The sequence below is a fragment of the Vicugna pacos genome, chromosome 12 (assembly GCF_048564905.1).
Source record: "Vicugna pacos chromosome 12, VicPac4, whole genome shotgun sequence".
Taxonomy (NCBI): Eukaryota; Metazoa; Chordata; class Mammalia; order Artiodactyla; family Camelidae; genus Vicugna; species Vicugna pacos.
Window position 1 is genome coordinate 63,316,714 of NC_132998.1, and position 15,521 is coordinate 63,332,234.

At 44.7% G+C, this 15,521-nt stretch overlaps 1 protein-coding gene across 2 annotated transcripts in view; it reads left to right on the forward strand.

Annotated features, from left to right (window-relative positions):
• The window catches only part of ATXN10 (ataxin 10), a 146,150-nt gene that overhangs the window by 111,407 nt on the left and 19,222 nt on the right, over positions 1–15,521 (forward strand). For both annotated transcript variants that reach the window (XM_031673669.2, XM_072973693.1), the window contains exon 10: positions 9,494–9,557. In XM_031673669.2, coding sequence (XP_031529529.1) covers positions 9,494–9,557 — 64 coding nt within the window. The remainder of the gene's footprint in view (positions 1–9,493; positions 9,558–15,521) is intronic.

Here is a 15,521-nt window from a genome sequence, read left to right on the forward strand (position 1 = left end):
TGAAAGAGTCAAACAGATAAACAGCTGCTGTGTAAACCATGGGCTTCATACAGACTCACTAGTCTGACTGTCACTCCCTGGGAAGGGGCCAGTCAAGAGTCTAGAGAAGCCATGGAATGTTGTGTGCATTCGGCTCTCTCCACGGCACAGAGAGAGAGAATCTTCTCCACCTGTCAGCACTCTCTTTTGGTTGTGTTGTTCAGCAAATGTACTGGGCCGGAGGTGTGTCCTTTCTTTGGAGAGAAACAAGTTTCCAGGACCCTCTGCTCCCGCCTTTGTAATAAGGCCACTCCTGCCCATCCCAACCACACTGTCTTCTTTCTTCTGGACTTCTGGAAGGGAGTGGAGATTTTGCCCCCGAAGGCTCTTAAGTGGGTCAGACCAACACATGAATCAAATTAACTCCAAAATCACTTTGACCTCAAGGCAGAAAATTCATTCCATGTTCAGGTACTCCAGTGAAAGGCCTAAATTCACTGTAATAATAAAATGCCCACAAGAGATACTCTATATTTGAATATTAATTCTATCTCATTATCAAATTCCCAGGGAAGTATTAAAATCCAAAGATTACATTTCATTTTAAATTAAAGTCCAAAGACATTAAAGTCAAATACTCTGCCCATGTGAGTTAGAATTCAAAGAAGTTAATGTTCAGAATGCATCCTCCCAATTTCTTACTCTGCTTAATCCCAGTTGGAGGGGCTCTTAATGCCTGCGTGGGGTCAGGACTCTTCTAACAGCTGCAGCCAGAGTTGGTGTCTTGGGGTTCTGTGAGCCCCACTCCTGACTGTCTGAAACGCCTCCTTTCTAAAAAGACTTAACAGGGCAGAGGCTTGTCTGCACTGGCCCCCACCCAGCGGAGCTAGGAGACGAGCCCGTTCCCAGTCTTCTAGCAGTCACCCCAAGCTCAGTGTGCTGTCGGGTGGCAGAAAGTCTGTGATGCCCCAAGGAAGGCGGGCGGCTGTAGGAAGTCTTGGCTTCCGTCTCACCAGCACCTCAGGTAGTCTGTGACTGCTGGCGGCCTCTGACAGCGGGAAGCAGTTTCTCTTCCGTCATCTGAGTGATCCCAGGGGCCCAGGCCATGCTCCCCCTCCTCTTCTGGGCTCTGTGGCCTCCTCCCCCAGGTTCTGCGCCAGCAGCAACCGGAACGGCCAGCCCTCTTGTAAAAGTCAGTTTTCGAGCAGTTGGGACTAGGTGCGGTTTCATTTCCTTTTGGATCCTTTCATCCTGACCTTCTAGATAATTATTTCCCATTTTATATCTGGATGGTCTGTCCTCTTAAGTTTTCAACTTCTGCTCCTTAAAAAATAAATAAGTAAAATATTAAAAAATCACTTTCCCTTGATCTAAATCGGCGGATTGCTTTCTTTTGTTTTCGTCCATCTGCTGCTTCTGTTCTGAGAGTCAGACTGAACCACTCTTCACTGTAACTCCTCTTTGTTTTCTAGAGGCAGACACTCCAGACAAAGGCCTTTTTAAGTTGCCGTTTTTTCGTGGAGTTTGTGTGTCTGCATCAGGCAGTATCCTTGTGTGTTTTCTGGTCTTGGGATCTATCTAAAGTTTCTCCTAGGTATGTCTGGCACATGGCCCTTTTCAAGTTGAAAAAAGTTCTCTAGTTTTCTGAGAATTAAAAAAAATCATAAATAGGTACTAAACATTATCAAATGCTTTTCCTATGATAATTGACGTATTCTCTTCATTAATATTAGTAATTACCTTATAGATTTTCTGATCTGCATTAAGATCTTCATGAATTTTTGAGGTATGTGTAACTAATATTATTTCTAGAATTTGGGGGGTGGGGAGGTCTATGATTATATGTTAAATAACCATGTGATTTTCTTACACTGATTTGTCTTATCCTGGTTTTAGAATCAAGCCACAGTAGCCTCATAAAGTGAACTGGGAAACTCTCCCTCTTTTTCCGTTGTTTGAAGAGCTTACGTATGTAGTAGATTTTCTGTTCCTTAAAATTTTGATGGTACTTGCTTGGAGAGCTGTTTGGGTCTTTGACGATTTTTGTCAGTGAGTCTTGGTCATTTTCATATCTTTAAATCATTTAAATTTAAATATTTAAATTATTGACGTATTGAAGCTTTTTATTTACCGTGTCAGTTTTTCTCAGAAATGTTCCTTTTATCTAGATTTTCTATTTTTTCCATAAAATTCATATTTTATTATTTTATCTATGTTTCCTATACCTGTTTGTCTTTTTGCATCCAGCATTGTAAGGGTCCAGGGTCACTTGGTTACTCTGTCGGAGGGAGTGTGAAATGGTGCAGCCACGTTGGAAGATAGCTTGGCAGTTCTTAGAAAGTGGAACACACACTCAGCAGATGACCCGGCAGTTCCATCCTAGGTATCAACCCAAGAGAAGTGAAAAGATGTCTACGAGAAGACACAGACATGGAGTTCATCACATCCCTGCTCATTGCAGACAGAAATGTCCAGCGGTGTGTGAATGGACAAATACATGGTGGCATGTTCGTTGTTAGAAATTTTAAGAAAAGCTACTGATAAATGGAACCGCATGGATAAGTGTCAAAAACACTGAAAATGACTCGTTTCGATACGGTATTATTCGTGTAGAACAGACAAAAGATCGCTCTAGCGACAGGAAGCAGGTGCGCAGTGACAGAAGCTGGAGGCCGAGCAGCAGTGACTGTGCACGGGGAGCTTCCTAAGGCAATGGGAGTGCTCCGTGTCCCCAGTTGTCTGTGATCAACCAGCGCACCTGTAGTCTGCTGTGTGAGCATTGTATCTCAACAAAGCTCACCTCAGAAGAAAGCAGCACCAGAGGGGAAGGTGTGAGGGGCAGTGTCCTCCATCCTAGGAGCTTCTCTGAGGGTTCGCAGCAGATCTCACAGGCTTTACCTCAGTGGCGCTCTTGGACTTTGCTGGACCAGGAGCCCTCAACTCACTGCATGTCCGAATCACTCAAAGAGCTGGTCCAAGACTCTGATGTCCAGGCTTTGCTCCCAGAGATTCAGATGTGTTCTGGGGTTGGGACCACAGCACTGGTTCTTTTTGGAAACCTCCCTAAATAGTTCTGATGTGGAGCCAAGATGGTGAACCACTGGCCTAGACTTTTGCTCTGTATCCTGGAGAAAGATTATCTCCAAAATGCAGGTCACGTGCTTTCTCGCTGCTTCCTGAGTGACACCGTTAATTGCTCCTCTGGCACTGGGAGCAGCACAGCAGCTCGGTGGTGAAGTGCCCAGTAGTGAGCTGCCCCGAGCACAGCGGGAATGAACACGCTGCAGAGGTGAACAGAACTGTGTTTTTGTGAGTTGACTGTGTAAGCCGAAAGCCCGCAGAGGAGCGCGGCTGGAAGCGAGTAACCCAGAGGTGTACGCAGTTCATGAGACAGTCAAGGAGAGCATCCTGCTGACTTAGAGTAACCCCTACCCATGACGTTTCCTATGACTGTAGAAGTAAATCCTCACATATTCAAACCTTGCAGAACAACTGGTTGGTGAAGGATTACGGTGCCCTCTTCCAGTGCGGGTGGTGAAGGGATCCTGTAAATCCTCAGAGCCAGGTGAAAACATTACAAGTAGCTGCCTTTTCTTCTGTCCTGACTCTGCTGGGCGCCGTACTGAAAGTGTGATCTTCGCTGTGTAATCCTCGCTCTAACCCTGGGAGGTGGTGCACCCTCTTGTTACACCTGGGAAAATCTAGGCTTCGTGAAGTTCAGAAGCGCCCGCACATCCCACGGCTGGAGGGCTGAGCAGCAGCTGTCTTGCAGGTCCTGCCGCCGCAGAAGTGTCCCTCCTGCCTCTGGGTGGTGCATCCCAAGGGCGGGCGCACCGCGTCTCACACACGGTGGTCCACTGCGTCCAGCATCGCTGCGGGCTTTGAGCCTTCTGAGTTGGCTGTCACACGTGTGAGGATGGCTCCATCCGTGGATGGAAGCCTTGTGCGCCGTTGCCACACCCGCGCTGGTCGTGTGTGCACGTCGGCGTGAGGACTCGGGCGTCTTTGTGTTTGTGCCTTTGTCTTGAGGAGCTGTGCTGTGAACTCGTTCTTACCGAATGTCCCTTGGGCTTGGTTCAGTGTGTATTTAACGAGGAGAGGCAGGCCCGCGTTGGTGGTGTGCTCTTGCCTTAATTCCGGGCTTTTTGATTCTTGTATTACCATTCAGTCATCCATTGTGAGAGCAGACAGAATAACTGAGGTCTGGGGGGGGGTTTGTTTGTTTCATTTTGCTTTGTTTTGTTTCGGTCAAACTACTGTCTTTTCCCAAAGAAGCCTGGCTATTCTTAGAGGCGGGCCGCGCGCCTTGCAGGGTGGATCCTCAGAGAGAGTGCTGGCCGAGGTGGGAGGAAACAGTTAGCAAACCGGGGAATTGTCCTGCTGTTTACACTTTATTTCCAGAGGCTAAATGTTCGTTTGTTTAAGCCAGACTTACTGTCTTGTTGAGATCTGTTACGTCGCGGAAGCGTTGACTGAGCTTGGCTCCTGTTAGGAGCTACAACCTGTGACTCATTTGTTACAGGTCTAGAATCAGTTCCCAGCACGTTAGGGGAAAAAACAAACAACCTCCTTGTTTTATGAAGTGCGAACAGAAGGAAACCTGTTAACTTCCCAGTCATTTCCCCGGCCACGGACATGAGCGCCGCACGTGGCTGCCGTGGTGGACTTGAGCTTGGTGACGCCCGGCGTCCCGGCCGGCACCCCTGAGGGCGTCCCACCCCTGGATTCTTTTCCCAGTGATTTTAACCTGTGTCCAGTCTTCAGTGTATAATGGCGAGTTTGTCATCATGCCGCTGTCCAGAATGGGTCCTTTATGTTACAGACACTTAATGATTTCTATAGCAAATTATCTTGTGTCATTTCATAGCGTGCATGAGAAATACTTATCTGGGAGAGCATTCAGGCGGGACCCCAATACAGCCGTGATTTTCAAGCACTCTTTAATTCCCCCTCGCTGCCTGCTTAAATTTCAGTTTTTAGCATGTGATTTTATTTATTTTATATTTTTGGTAAAAACAAACTGGATTATTAGTTAAAGTGATAATAAATAATCCCCCCAAACTTCAGTATGTTTAGTGCAAATCTTGGCACAGTCATCACGTCCTGAGGCCATTTTATTTTATTTTTTTAATTTTTATTTTTTAATTTTTTTAAAACTTCTTTTATTGAGTTATAGTCATTTTACAAGGTTGTGTCAAATTCCAGTGCAGAGCCCAACTAGTGTGTGATCTTATTTCCTTGAAAGAAAATCTTACGCATTGACTCTATCTGGGAATTCTACACCCCCATCCCCAGGAAAATGAGACGTTTTCTTGCATTGAATAATAGGTCCTGAATACCTTATTTCTCACTTACCAAAAAAACCTGGTTTTTGAAAATAAATTTACGACTTTGCTACTTTGCCTAACACAAAGTGGAATTGTGGCAGCGTCGTGAACGTCCTCCCCCAGGCCTCCTCATGCTTTCAGGAGCCACGCCGAACTCGCTCCAGGCGACGTGAGTGTCACCGACTGTGCCCTCACCCTCGCTGCCCTTCATCGAGTGTCTGCGGGGTGCTCGTCAGCGCAGTGGTCCGTTCCGTTCCCACAGTCACCCTTTGAAGCAGGCCCTACTGTGCCCGTTTTATAGGCGAGAAAACTTAAGTCCGAGAGGTTAAGAGACTTGCCCAAAGCCGCGCGGCTCAGAAGTGCTACAGAACCGGACCCGGCCCCCGTGCCCTGGCTCCATGGGCCTCGCTCTTGGTGCCTTGCTGTGTGCCTCCAGCCCTTGGAACACCGCCTGTAGCTGCTGACCCCCCGGCTTTCGCATCTCCTCCCCCTGACCCAGACCCTCCCCACAGCCCTGTGTATTTGTGTATTTACCTCCTTCCTGTTCATCCTTCTCACCTCAGGCTTAATGTCACTTCTGCAGGGAGGCCTTCCCTGGGAGCCCCAGGCTATGTGGTCCCCTGGCGACACCAGACACTAAGGTCACCTGGCGTGGAGATGTGCCCGTGTTCCTGGCAGGTTTGGGTCATTCGTTCGCCAGGAGCCAGAGAGGCTTGGTTGATAGTCCTTCCTCTCCGTGCCACCCCCAGGCCCTGGCTCCTTTCCTGGGTCTCCTCTTCACCCTGGCTCTCCTTTCCCATTTGGAGACTTGCTCGGTAGCGCCCCCATGCTGTAGGGAGGTGCATGGCAGATGTTTGGACAAGTGGGGCATGAGGGCTGCATTGAGAAACTGTGGCTCCGGTCCCAGGTGGGGCCACTACCAGCCTGGCCGTGAAACCTCCCCCTGTACTTGTCCCTGTGAGGCCACCCTCTGCAGTGGTCTGACACTTCACGCCAGTGCTGCTCAGACCGCCCGCGCTGAAGGGCTTAGTATCTTTCCCCCAAAACCATCCTGAATTAGTATGTTTATAAAAGATAATACAGATGAATTACTGGAAAACTAAATTTTTTTTTAAGACATAGAAAATTCAAGCAAATTTTATCATAAGATTCAACAGACAAAGTGTGACTCAGATTGCTGGCAGTGTCTCACCCTTTCCCATGCTGTCCTTGCAGACTGACAGTGCTCTGCAGAGCTCACTTTGAATAGCACTTAAGAAACCACAGGGAGGGTTCCTAATTTTTGAGCCTCATTGTCCTTACCTGTGATACTTACCCTGGCATTGTCAGAATTGAATGAAGTCATTCCAGTGTCTGTCGCGGCCTGGTAGATACTGGGTGTCTAGTAAGTAGTGAGTGGTTCATTCACCACCCTCCGCTGCCTAGGGCAGCGTACGGGAACTATATGTCTTCTCTCCTTTCCTGCCTTCAGCAAGTCTATGTGTCACAACCAGCTGGAGGTCCGAGTTCTTTCAGCCGGATGTGGTGTTTAGAATCATTAGTCTTATGCTGAGAATGTCCATTGCTACTGGCTTGTCTTTGCATCTAGGCCTTTACAGTAAACAGGAAATAAATATTTTTTAGGAAGAGAAAAAACAGATCATGAGTTCTTGCTAATACTTCTGATTTAGATGTAAAATTAACTGTTTTGTTACTTCTTTTTTATGCTAAAAAATCTTGGCTCCTAATAACATTAATTACCCATTTGTTTTAAACCAAGTCTCTAAACAAGGGTTCAGCATGGCAATCCCAGCGTCGCAGTGCTGAGACCACCACGTGCCGCTGTGAGACCGCGTTCTGGGCGCATCTCACTGGGGTGTCACGTCAGAAAACTGGTTCAGTTCTGGGAAATAATCTGTCTGTTTCATGTGTCATCAGATTAATTTGCTTTCTTCTGTTTTTATACCTTTATAAATTTAATTCCTCAAAATTGAGGCATAATTGACATACACCATAATGTTCATTTCAGGTAACGTAATGATTCAGCATTTGTATATATGGTGAAATTATCACCACAGTAAGTCTAGTTGGCATGCATTAGAAACTTACTTTTTAAAAATGTTATAAAACATGCACAGGATTCCAGAGTCAGAATTGTGTGACCAGGTACATTCACAGAGGCCCAGCCTCCATTCCGGTTTCGTCCACTTCATCCTCTGCTTTGCTCTTTAACCATGATTCATTTTTGATTTAACCAATATTAAAAACTCATCTGTTTCTCCTTTACTACACAAAAGGTTCACATATCAGCCTGTTCCGCACTCTGTTGTTTTCACTTAGCACTATATCCTCATGGTCTCTGCACAGCAGCACATCAGTGATGTTCTCCGTTCGTTTTCACAGCTACAAGAGAAGTCTTCTACAGACATGCCGTGGCTTATTCACCCAGCCTCTTGATGGGTTTTGGAGTTGTCCACAGGATCTTTGTTATAAACTGTGCTACATTCAGCATTGTTAATCATCAGAGCCGTGCAAATCAAAACCACAGTGACAGAACACGTCACACCCACTAGGGTGTCTAAAATAAAAAGCAGACAATAACAAGTGTTAACAAGGATGTAGAGAAATTGGAACACTCATACGTTGCTGGTGGAATGTAAAATGGGCCAGCCACTCTGAAGAACAGTCAAGCAGTTCCTCAGAATGTTAAACATAGAGTTACCATAGGAGTAAACAGTTCCACTCCTTGGTAGGTAGCCAAGAGAATTGAATACGTATATCCATTCAAAAATATGTACACAAATGATTCTAGCAGCTTTGTTAACACTAATGGTCATAATAGCCAAACATTTGAAACAACTCAAGTGTGCATCCACGGATGAATGGAAAATAAAATATAATATCCAGACAATGGAATATTATTCAGCCATAAAGAGGAAGGGAGTGCTGGTACCATCTTCAAGGATGAGCCTTGGAAGCATCACGCTAAGTGAGAGACGCCAGTCAACAGAGGACCACAAGTTGAATGATTCCATGTATGTGCAACGCCCAGAATAGGCAAACCCATAGAGAAGGTAGATGCGTAGTTATGAGGATTGGAGAGAAGAAGAGATGAGGAGTGACTGCTGATAGGAATGGCGTTTCTTTGGGGGGTAATGAAAACGTCCTAAACTTAGCGGTGATAGTTACACAGCATCGTGAATAGACCAAAATCCACTGAATTGTACTCTGTAAAAGGGTGAGTTTTGTGGTGTGTGAATTATATCTCAATAAAACTGTTATAAAAATATATAAACTGGGCAGCAGTAAATAACCTTGTGTCAAACATAATTTCACGTGACAACGTATTTTTGATCACCAACCCTAGAAATGGGATTACTGGGTCAAAGAGGCGCTAACGTGTGTGAGTTTGCCAGATGCTGCCCGGTCCCTTCTGGGGGCGGTACCCGTTCGCGTTCCCTCCAGCAGTGTCTGAGGGCGCGTTTCTGGTCCCCTCCCCAGCAGCACGTGTTGTCACGCTTGGTGAGCTGCTGTTCTGGCAGGTGGCAGACGGTGTCTCAGTGTAGTAACCGTTGGCCTTTATCTTATTAGGGGCAGATCGAGCAGATTCCGGTGTCTCCGCAGTCCATCTGCATTTCTTTTTTTTCTGCGCCATTTATGTTTATGTGTTTCATCTATTTTTCTATTGGATTGTTGGTCTTTTCTCAACTTTTACAAGTTCTTTGTATATTAAAATACTAACCCTTTGCCTGTGATAGCTTACAAATCATTTTTTACAGTTTTCATTTGCCTTTTTTAAAAATGTAGCCAATTTTTAAAACCTTTCCCTATTGCTTCTGGGTTTTGAAACATAGTTGAAAGCATTTTCCCTACTTCTGAATTAGAAAAAGAATTCACTTACTAGTAAAGTGAGATTCATTTGGAGTTTATCCAGGTGAACAAAATTAGGAAGGAATTCAGTTTTATCCTGTTCTATATGGCTGTCCAGGATGATACTGAGGAAGGGTGAAAAGAAACATAAAATACCACTTTTTGTTTACACGTCTGTTTTTAAATATTTCTGGATTGATACAGGTGTTTCAGATAATTGCATAGACAATATTATTACAGCAGTGAGTAGAAAAATTAAGAGGGAAAAACGAATCTGTAACGTCCAGCCCTTCCCAGTCTGTCTCAGTGTATAAATTTGTCCTCTCCGTTCTTTCTAGGTGAACGAGCTGGATGGCATTCCCCTGATCCTGGACAGCTGCAGCATGGATGACAGTAACCCCTGTATCCTTGTGTGGGAACTTCTGAGCACTAGTTCACACTCGGGGGCCTCAGCGGAACAAGCCCCTTTCCTGGTGTTCACTCAGCGGGTAGCTGGCTGGCTCTCCTGTTTGCTTGTTCCCAAGAAGGAAGCCACCTTCTCAAAGCTAGAGAGCCAGAATATCTCTCCTGCAACCTGTGCAGTGTAGGAAGCAAACATTTTCAGGGTGGACAGGACATCTAACCCAGCATTCCGCTAAAAGGCGCTTTAAAACCCTGAGGCACAGCTCATTCATGGCACGTGCACGCAGCATGTCACTGATGTCACCTTTCCAAACTGTGTGTGTTCCTTGGAGTAAATGTGAAGTTTATATTTTTTTCTATAGAGATTCAAAGTATCCAGTCCTTGGGAAGAACGATTTTAACAGTAGTTTGGAGGCAGAGACATGAGGAGACTAGGGACCTCAGGGATAGGGGAGCGTTTCCATGGCCCTGAGTTCTTGTTTCTGCTGGGCACTGTCCTGTGACCCTCTTACTGAAGCTGGGGACTCTGGCTCTTGCCCTTCCTGGCCTGACCACCCTTCTGGAGGCTGTTCTCCAGGGAACTCGTCATGCTTTACGGCTTCTCCAGGGAGTCGGACTGTGGGAAACTGATCTAGTACGGTGACCGGCAGCCAGGACCGGAGACAGGCTGTTTAGGTTCTAGAGATAATCTGTTTAATTTCAAGAGCTTCCCTAGTGAGAACCAGACGCAGCCCTGTCCCTTGACCCGGCTGCTGCAGCCCTTGTGCTGATCACATGCCGGGGAGGGGTGAGTGAGGCAGCTGCAAGGACGGGGAGGCTGCAGCCCTGTGGGGGACAGTGAGGAGCCCGGGCTAGGGCCTAGGAGACCAAGGATGGGGATTTTATTTTAAAAAATGCTCACTGTGGTTTCTGTCAAGAAGAGAAAAGCAGCTGATGAAAATCATGTGCTTCAAAGTAAGTAGATTGAGAACTGCTTATTGTTTGTGCTAGAGATGCTGCCATTTGTCTGATCAGCAATAGAAAATCTGTTTTTAAGTGTCTGATAGCTCATCAGCACAATCAGGGAAAAATAAGCCAACAGCCTCAGAAGACGTTCCTCGAAGGTGCAGCGGTTGGTTCGCCGCACTGCGTCATAACCAGGCACTGCAGGCTGTGCTCATTAGAGAGTTTTGACATTTTTTCGCCCCAAAAGAAGGAAGGGAAAAAGGAAAGAAGAAAGCTTTCCGTCACAGGAAAGCAGTAAAAGAACGTTCAGGTGTGACTGCAGGTGTTGCATTTCTTGATGAAAAGATGATTTATTACCAACAAAGAAATGCACCCAGTCTTACCTCTGTATCCCTGAATTGACCTTCTAGTGAGAAGAGGCTTCCATCACTAATCTTTGGCTTTTAGCAAAGACCGAAAGATTAAAAGGCTCCGCACGCAGCGTGCCGTGGCTCTGCAGATGCGCTGCGTGTGGTTCCCGCTCGCGGAGTCTTCGCTGGCACCCTCCTTGCCCCGTACTTGCTCCTTCACTTCTTTCAGGAGCGTCTGTTGAGCCCTTGCTGTGTGTCGCACACTGTGCACGCGTTGCTTAATCCCGACAGCGCTGTGAAGTGGGTGCTGTCACCATCCTCATCTTCATTAGCAGAGGAAAAGGTAAACCGAGGGAGCCTTAATGACTTGCCTTAAAAGTCAAACCCAGAATTTAAATGTGGTGTGTGCCCAATTTTAGCCACTTTCCTAAACTGTCTCCCGTGAGTCATTGGGAGGGGACAGAACACACACAGAGAAACCCCAGTCACCAATTCACGGAGTGAAGTTACTTGAAATTATACATTGAAAATTTTATATGACTATAGCTAACTGGTTTTTCAAATGATAATTAATGAAGCATTGCAGGATCGCAGAATCTTTTATAGTTGTCAAAAAGAGGCAGAATATTCCCTATTTAGTGTTATGTATATTTAGTAACTCTGAAGTTTTGTTTATTAGAGCCTACCAGATTTTAAAGACTTATAAACTCTGCTTAATAAGATAGGAGATATATACTAAAATAGCAGAGCAAAGGGAGGATGATGGTTGAATGGTCAGAAATGAAGAAGCACTATTGTAGCCGAGGGATTCTGTTTTTAGGTGTGAGCCATAAGCTAAAACCTGGCCCTCCTAGTGGCCAGAGCAGGTGGGGCTGCAGTGGGATCACAGAGTGAAGTCTGTGCCCTTGCTCCGCTCTGCTCTCGGGCAAGTTGTCCCAAGAGTTATGTGATTTCCCTGATCTTGCCTCCATACCGCCCGCTCACCTTCCCCCACCCCCTATTCTTAGAGTTTTTCCTTTCCTAATATTTTTTTACTCATCAAAGTAGTAAGTCTGTAAATCTATATTGGGTTTTCTTTTTCGTGCCAACAGGTATGGAGTGGGGGGGGTGCGACCTCTGGCCCCACCCCCCACCCACAGCAGTTCACTGTCCCAGCTCCCCCTCCCGGCCGCTGCTTCTGTGTAGCTGAGCGACGTGCTCTGCCGCTCTTGCTTGCTATAGCACACTTCGACGCTATCTGTTTGCTCTGTCGTGACGCTGGGGTTTCGCTCTTGTCCACCGCTGCCGCTCCCCGCGACGTCACGCTCCCACTGCAGTTAAGGTCCTGTGTACCGTTGCCTGCGTGACCGATGAGGCTGAGCATCTTCTCAAGTGTTTACTTGCCGTTTGGATTGTGTGTTTTTGTGTGTGTGTGTGTGTGTGTGAGAGAGAGAGAGAGAGATGTGCTTGGTCAAAACCTTTTGCCCATTTCTTCATGGGTTACCTTTTTATAGTTTATTTAAAAGAGATCTTTATATATTCTAGGTAGACTTTCTTTGTCGGCTACATGTGTTGCTGGTATTTTTTTCCCTCACCCTATGACTTACCTTGTCATTCTCTTTGTAGTTTCTTTTGATTAACAGAACTTGTAGTCAAATTTATCACTTTTTCTTTATGGTTAGTTTTTTGAGTTCATATCTTGTTAAAGAAATGTTTTCATGCCCTCAGGTCATCATGAAAATCTGTATTACCTTCTGAATATTTTATATTTTTGCATCTCATATTTAGGCCTGTGATTTACTAGGAGTTGATGTTTGCATGTGGTGTGAATTAGGGGTCTATCTCTACGTTTTCCCACATGGGCACATGGTTGCCCCAACCCAGTTACTGAAAAGAACCCACGTGCCCCCTGTAGTGCCGCTTCCACCGTAAGTCAGGTGTGTGGATGTGTACTTGTCTGTGTTTGGGCTGTTTTCTTTTCCATTGATCTCTGTCCCTGTACCAGTACCACCATCTTCGGTACCGTCACACAAGACACTTACTAAGGTGTCTTGATATCAGTCGAGTGAGTCCTTCCAGCTTATTCCTTCTTTTTTATAAGTGTTATGGCTATTTTTGGTGGTTTGTATTTCCCCATAAAAGTTTTTAGAACCAGCCAGTCAAATTCTACACATTCACACTGTGCTTATGTGCACACACGTGTACATACACACATGTGCAGACGTGAAATCACCACCAACTAAAACAAGTTAAAGTCCTCACGCATCGAGCTGTTTGTTGAAATTGCATTGTCTAAAATCAATTTAATGAGAAGTGACGTCTAAACAATACTGAGTCTTCCAACTCATGCGCACGGTATGTGTGTCCGTTTACTTAGAGTTATTGCTTTCCAGCTTAACATTCCTTTCTGTGTATCTAGGGGGCTCCACTGCATGGAATGTAGTATGTATTATTTTTGTTATCATCCATTTAAAGTGTTTTCTAATTTCAGGTATTATTTTTTGACCCATGGATTATTTAGAAATTCATTTCTTAATTTCTGAGCAAATACAGATTTCCTGGTTGTCTTTTGGAGACTGATTTCTAACAGAAAGTGTTATGATCAGAGAGCACATACGTGGTGTTCTCTGTCCTGTGAAACTTACCAAGACTTTATGGTCAGTTTTTGCAACTGTTCTGTGTGTGCTTGAGAATCACGTCTGTTCTCCAGTAGTGGAGTACTGTATTTTATACATGCACATCAGGTCAGGTTTGTAAAATTTTGTCATTTTTAGCGATATTTTTGTCTACTTTGGTTTATCAGTTGCAGAGAGATATTTTAAAATACAAGCCTATGATGATAGATTTGTCTAAATTTCTCCTTTTAGTTATATAAAACTTTTTTTAATATATTTTGAGACAGTATTATTAGATTAAAGTGTATAATAGATCTTGAGAAATGTCCTGTTGTCATTATAAACTGGCCCTCTATATCTCTATAACTGCTTTTTACCTAATACTAACATGCCTACTCTAGCTCACTTTTGGTTGGTATTTACACGGAATAACCTTTTTCAGTCCTTTTGTTTTCAATCTTTCTGTACCAGAGGTGTTTGTTGTAAATAGCAGAGTTGATTTTTTCTTAATCTAGTTTCTCTGCCTTTTAGCTGTCACCATTAGCCTGTTTATATTTAATGTAATTATTGGTCTATTTATACTTAAGCTGCTCTCTTTTCCTTCCTGGTTTATTTTTTTTCTCTCTCTCTTGCTTTCTTTTGGATTGACTGTTTTATATAATTCAGTTTTTGTCTTTTTCTAGAAGTTTGAAAGGTTTTTTTTATTCTTTTTTTTTCTGTTCTGTTAATAGTTCCCTGGGAAAACACAATATGCATTGACTTGACTTAAGGACAATCTAATTTTTCTCAGACTTTCCCCCTTCCCAGACAATACAGGACTACTTAGCACCCCCCATTTACATGCTATTGTTGTTGTATATTTTTTTTGTTGTTTTTCCGACTCCATAAAATGTTACTGTTGTAGTTCTATAAAGTCAACGTTCACTTAGGCTTCTCCACATAGTTACTACTTTCCCTGCCTTTCACCTCTTCCTGTAGCTCTTCTGTCCATCTGGGACCGTTTTCCTTCTTCCTGAAGACCTTCTTTTAGAATTTCTTTAAAAGTAAGTCCACTGACGAGGAACTAATTGAGTTTGTTGGAAAGTGTGTGCCTGAGACCAGCATTTTGTTGGGATAGCTACAGATCTCAATATTTTAATATGTATACTTTCACTTAATTCCAGTATTTCCAGCATTCTATCTGCACCCTCTGCATCTGGTATCCTCCATGCCAGAGTGTCTTCTGTTTTGCCCTTTTTGTTGGATGGATTTGGGACATATTCTGGAGAGAGAATCAACAAAACTTATGACGCTTTAGAGGCTGGAGAATGAAAAAGAAACAGCATCACGAGTGGCTCCCAGGTTTCTGACCTGAGGTGGGTGGAGACATTCCCCCATTTATTGAGAAAGACAGGGGACAGTTTCAAAGGAGAATATCAGTGGATGAATGTGTTCATCAGCTTCTTCATTTGCATGTGGTCACCAGTCACCCTGTACTGTCCACATCAGTGGATGTTTTACAGTTCTCATCACATTGAAACTCAGTTCAACAGAATTAATCACTTGCTCCTTAACATAAGGGTTTTTTCTTGGCTTTCATGAGAGTACCTTCTCTTGGTTTTCTTCACATCTTCCCGGCTCCTCCTCCTCATTCTCCTTTGTTACTTCCTCTTCTGCACAACTGTTGAATGTTGGAGTGCTCCTTGACACCCCGAGCTCAGAAACTCTTCTCATCCTGCGTTTTCTCCCTAAGGAATCCCACCCGCTTATTCCTTTGTTCTTTCATTCATTCGGTATTTGTGGAACACCTGTTACGTCCCGGACACTATTCTGGGCCCCTAGAACGACGGAATCCTGCAGGGAGGCTGTTGCCATCACCCAGGCGAGAGATGACAGTGGCTCAGGTCAGGCTGGCAACCCTGAAGATGGGGGAGTGAAGTTGTATTCTGGGCATTCTTACGGCTTTGAATATCATTTGTTCTCCTGTGTCTCCAAATTTGATATCTAGACAGACCTCTCTGCTGAGTCTCAGATTTATGTCTCCCAACATCCTGCTTAGCATTGCTTGTATATCTTATCGACGTTCCAAACCTAGC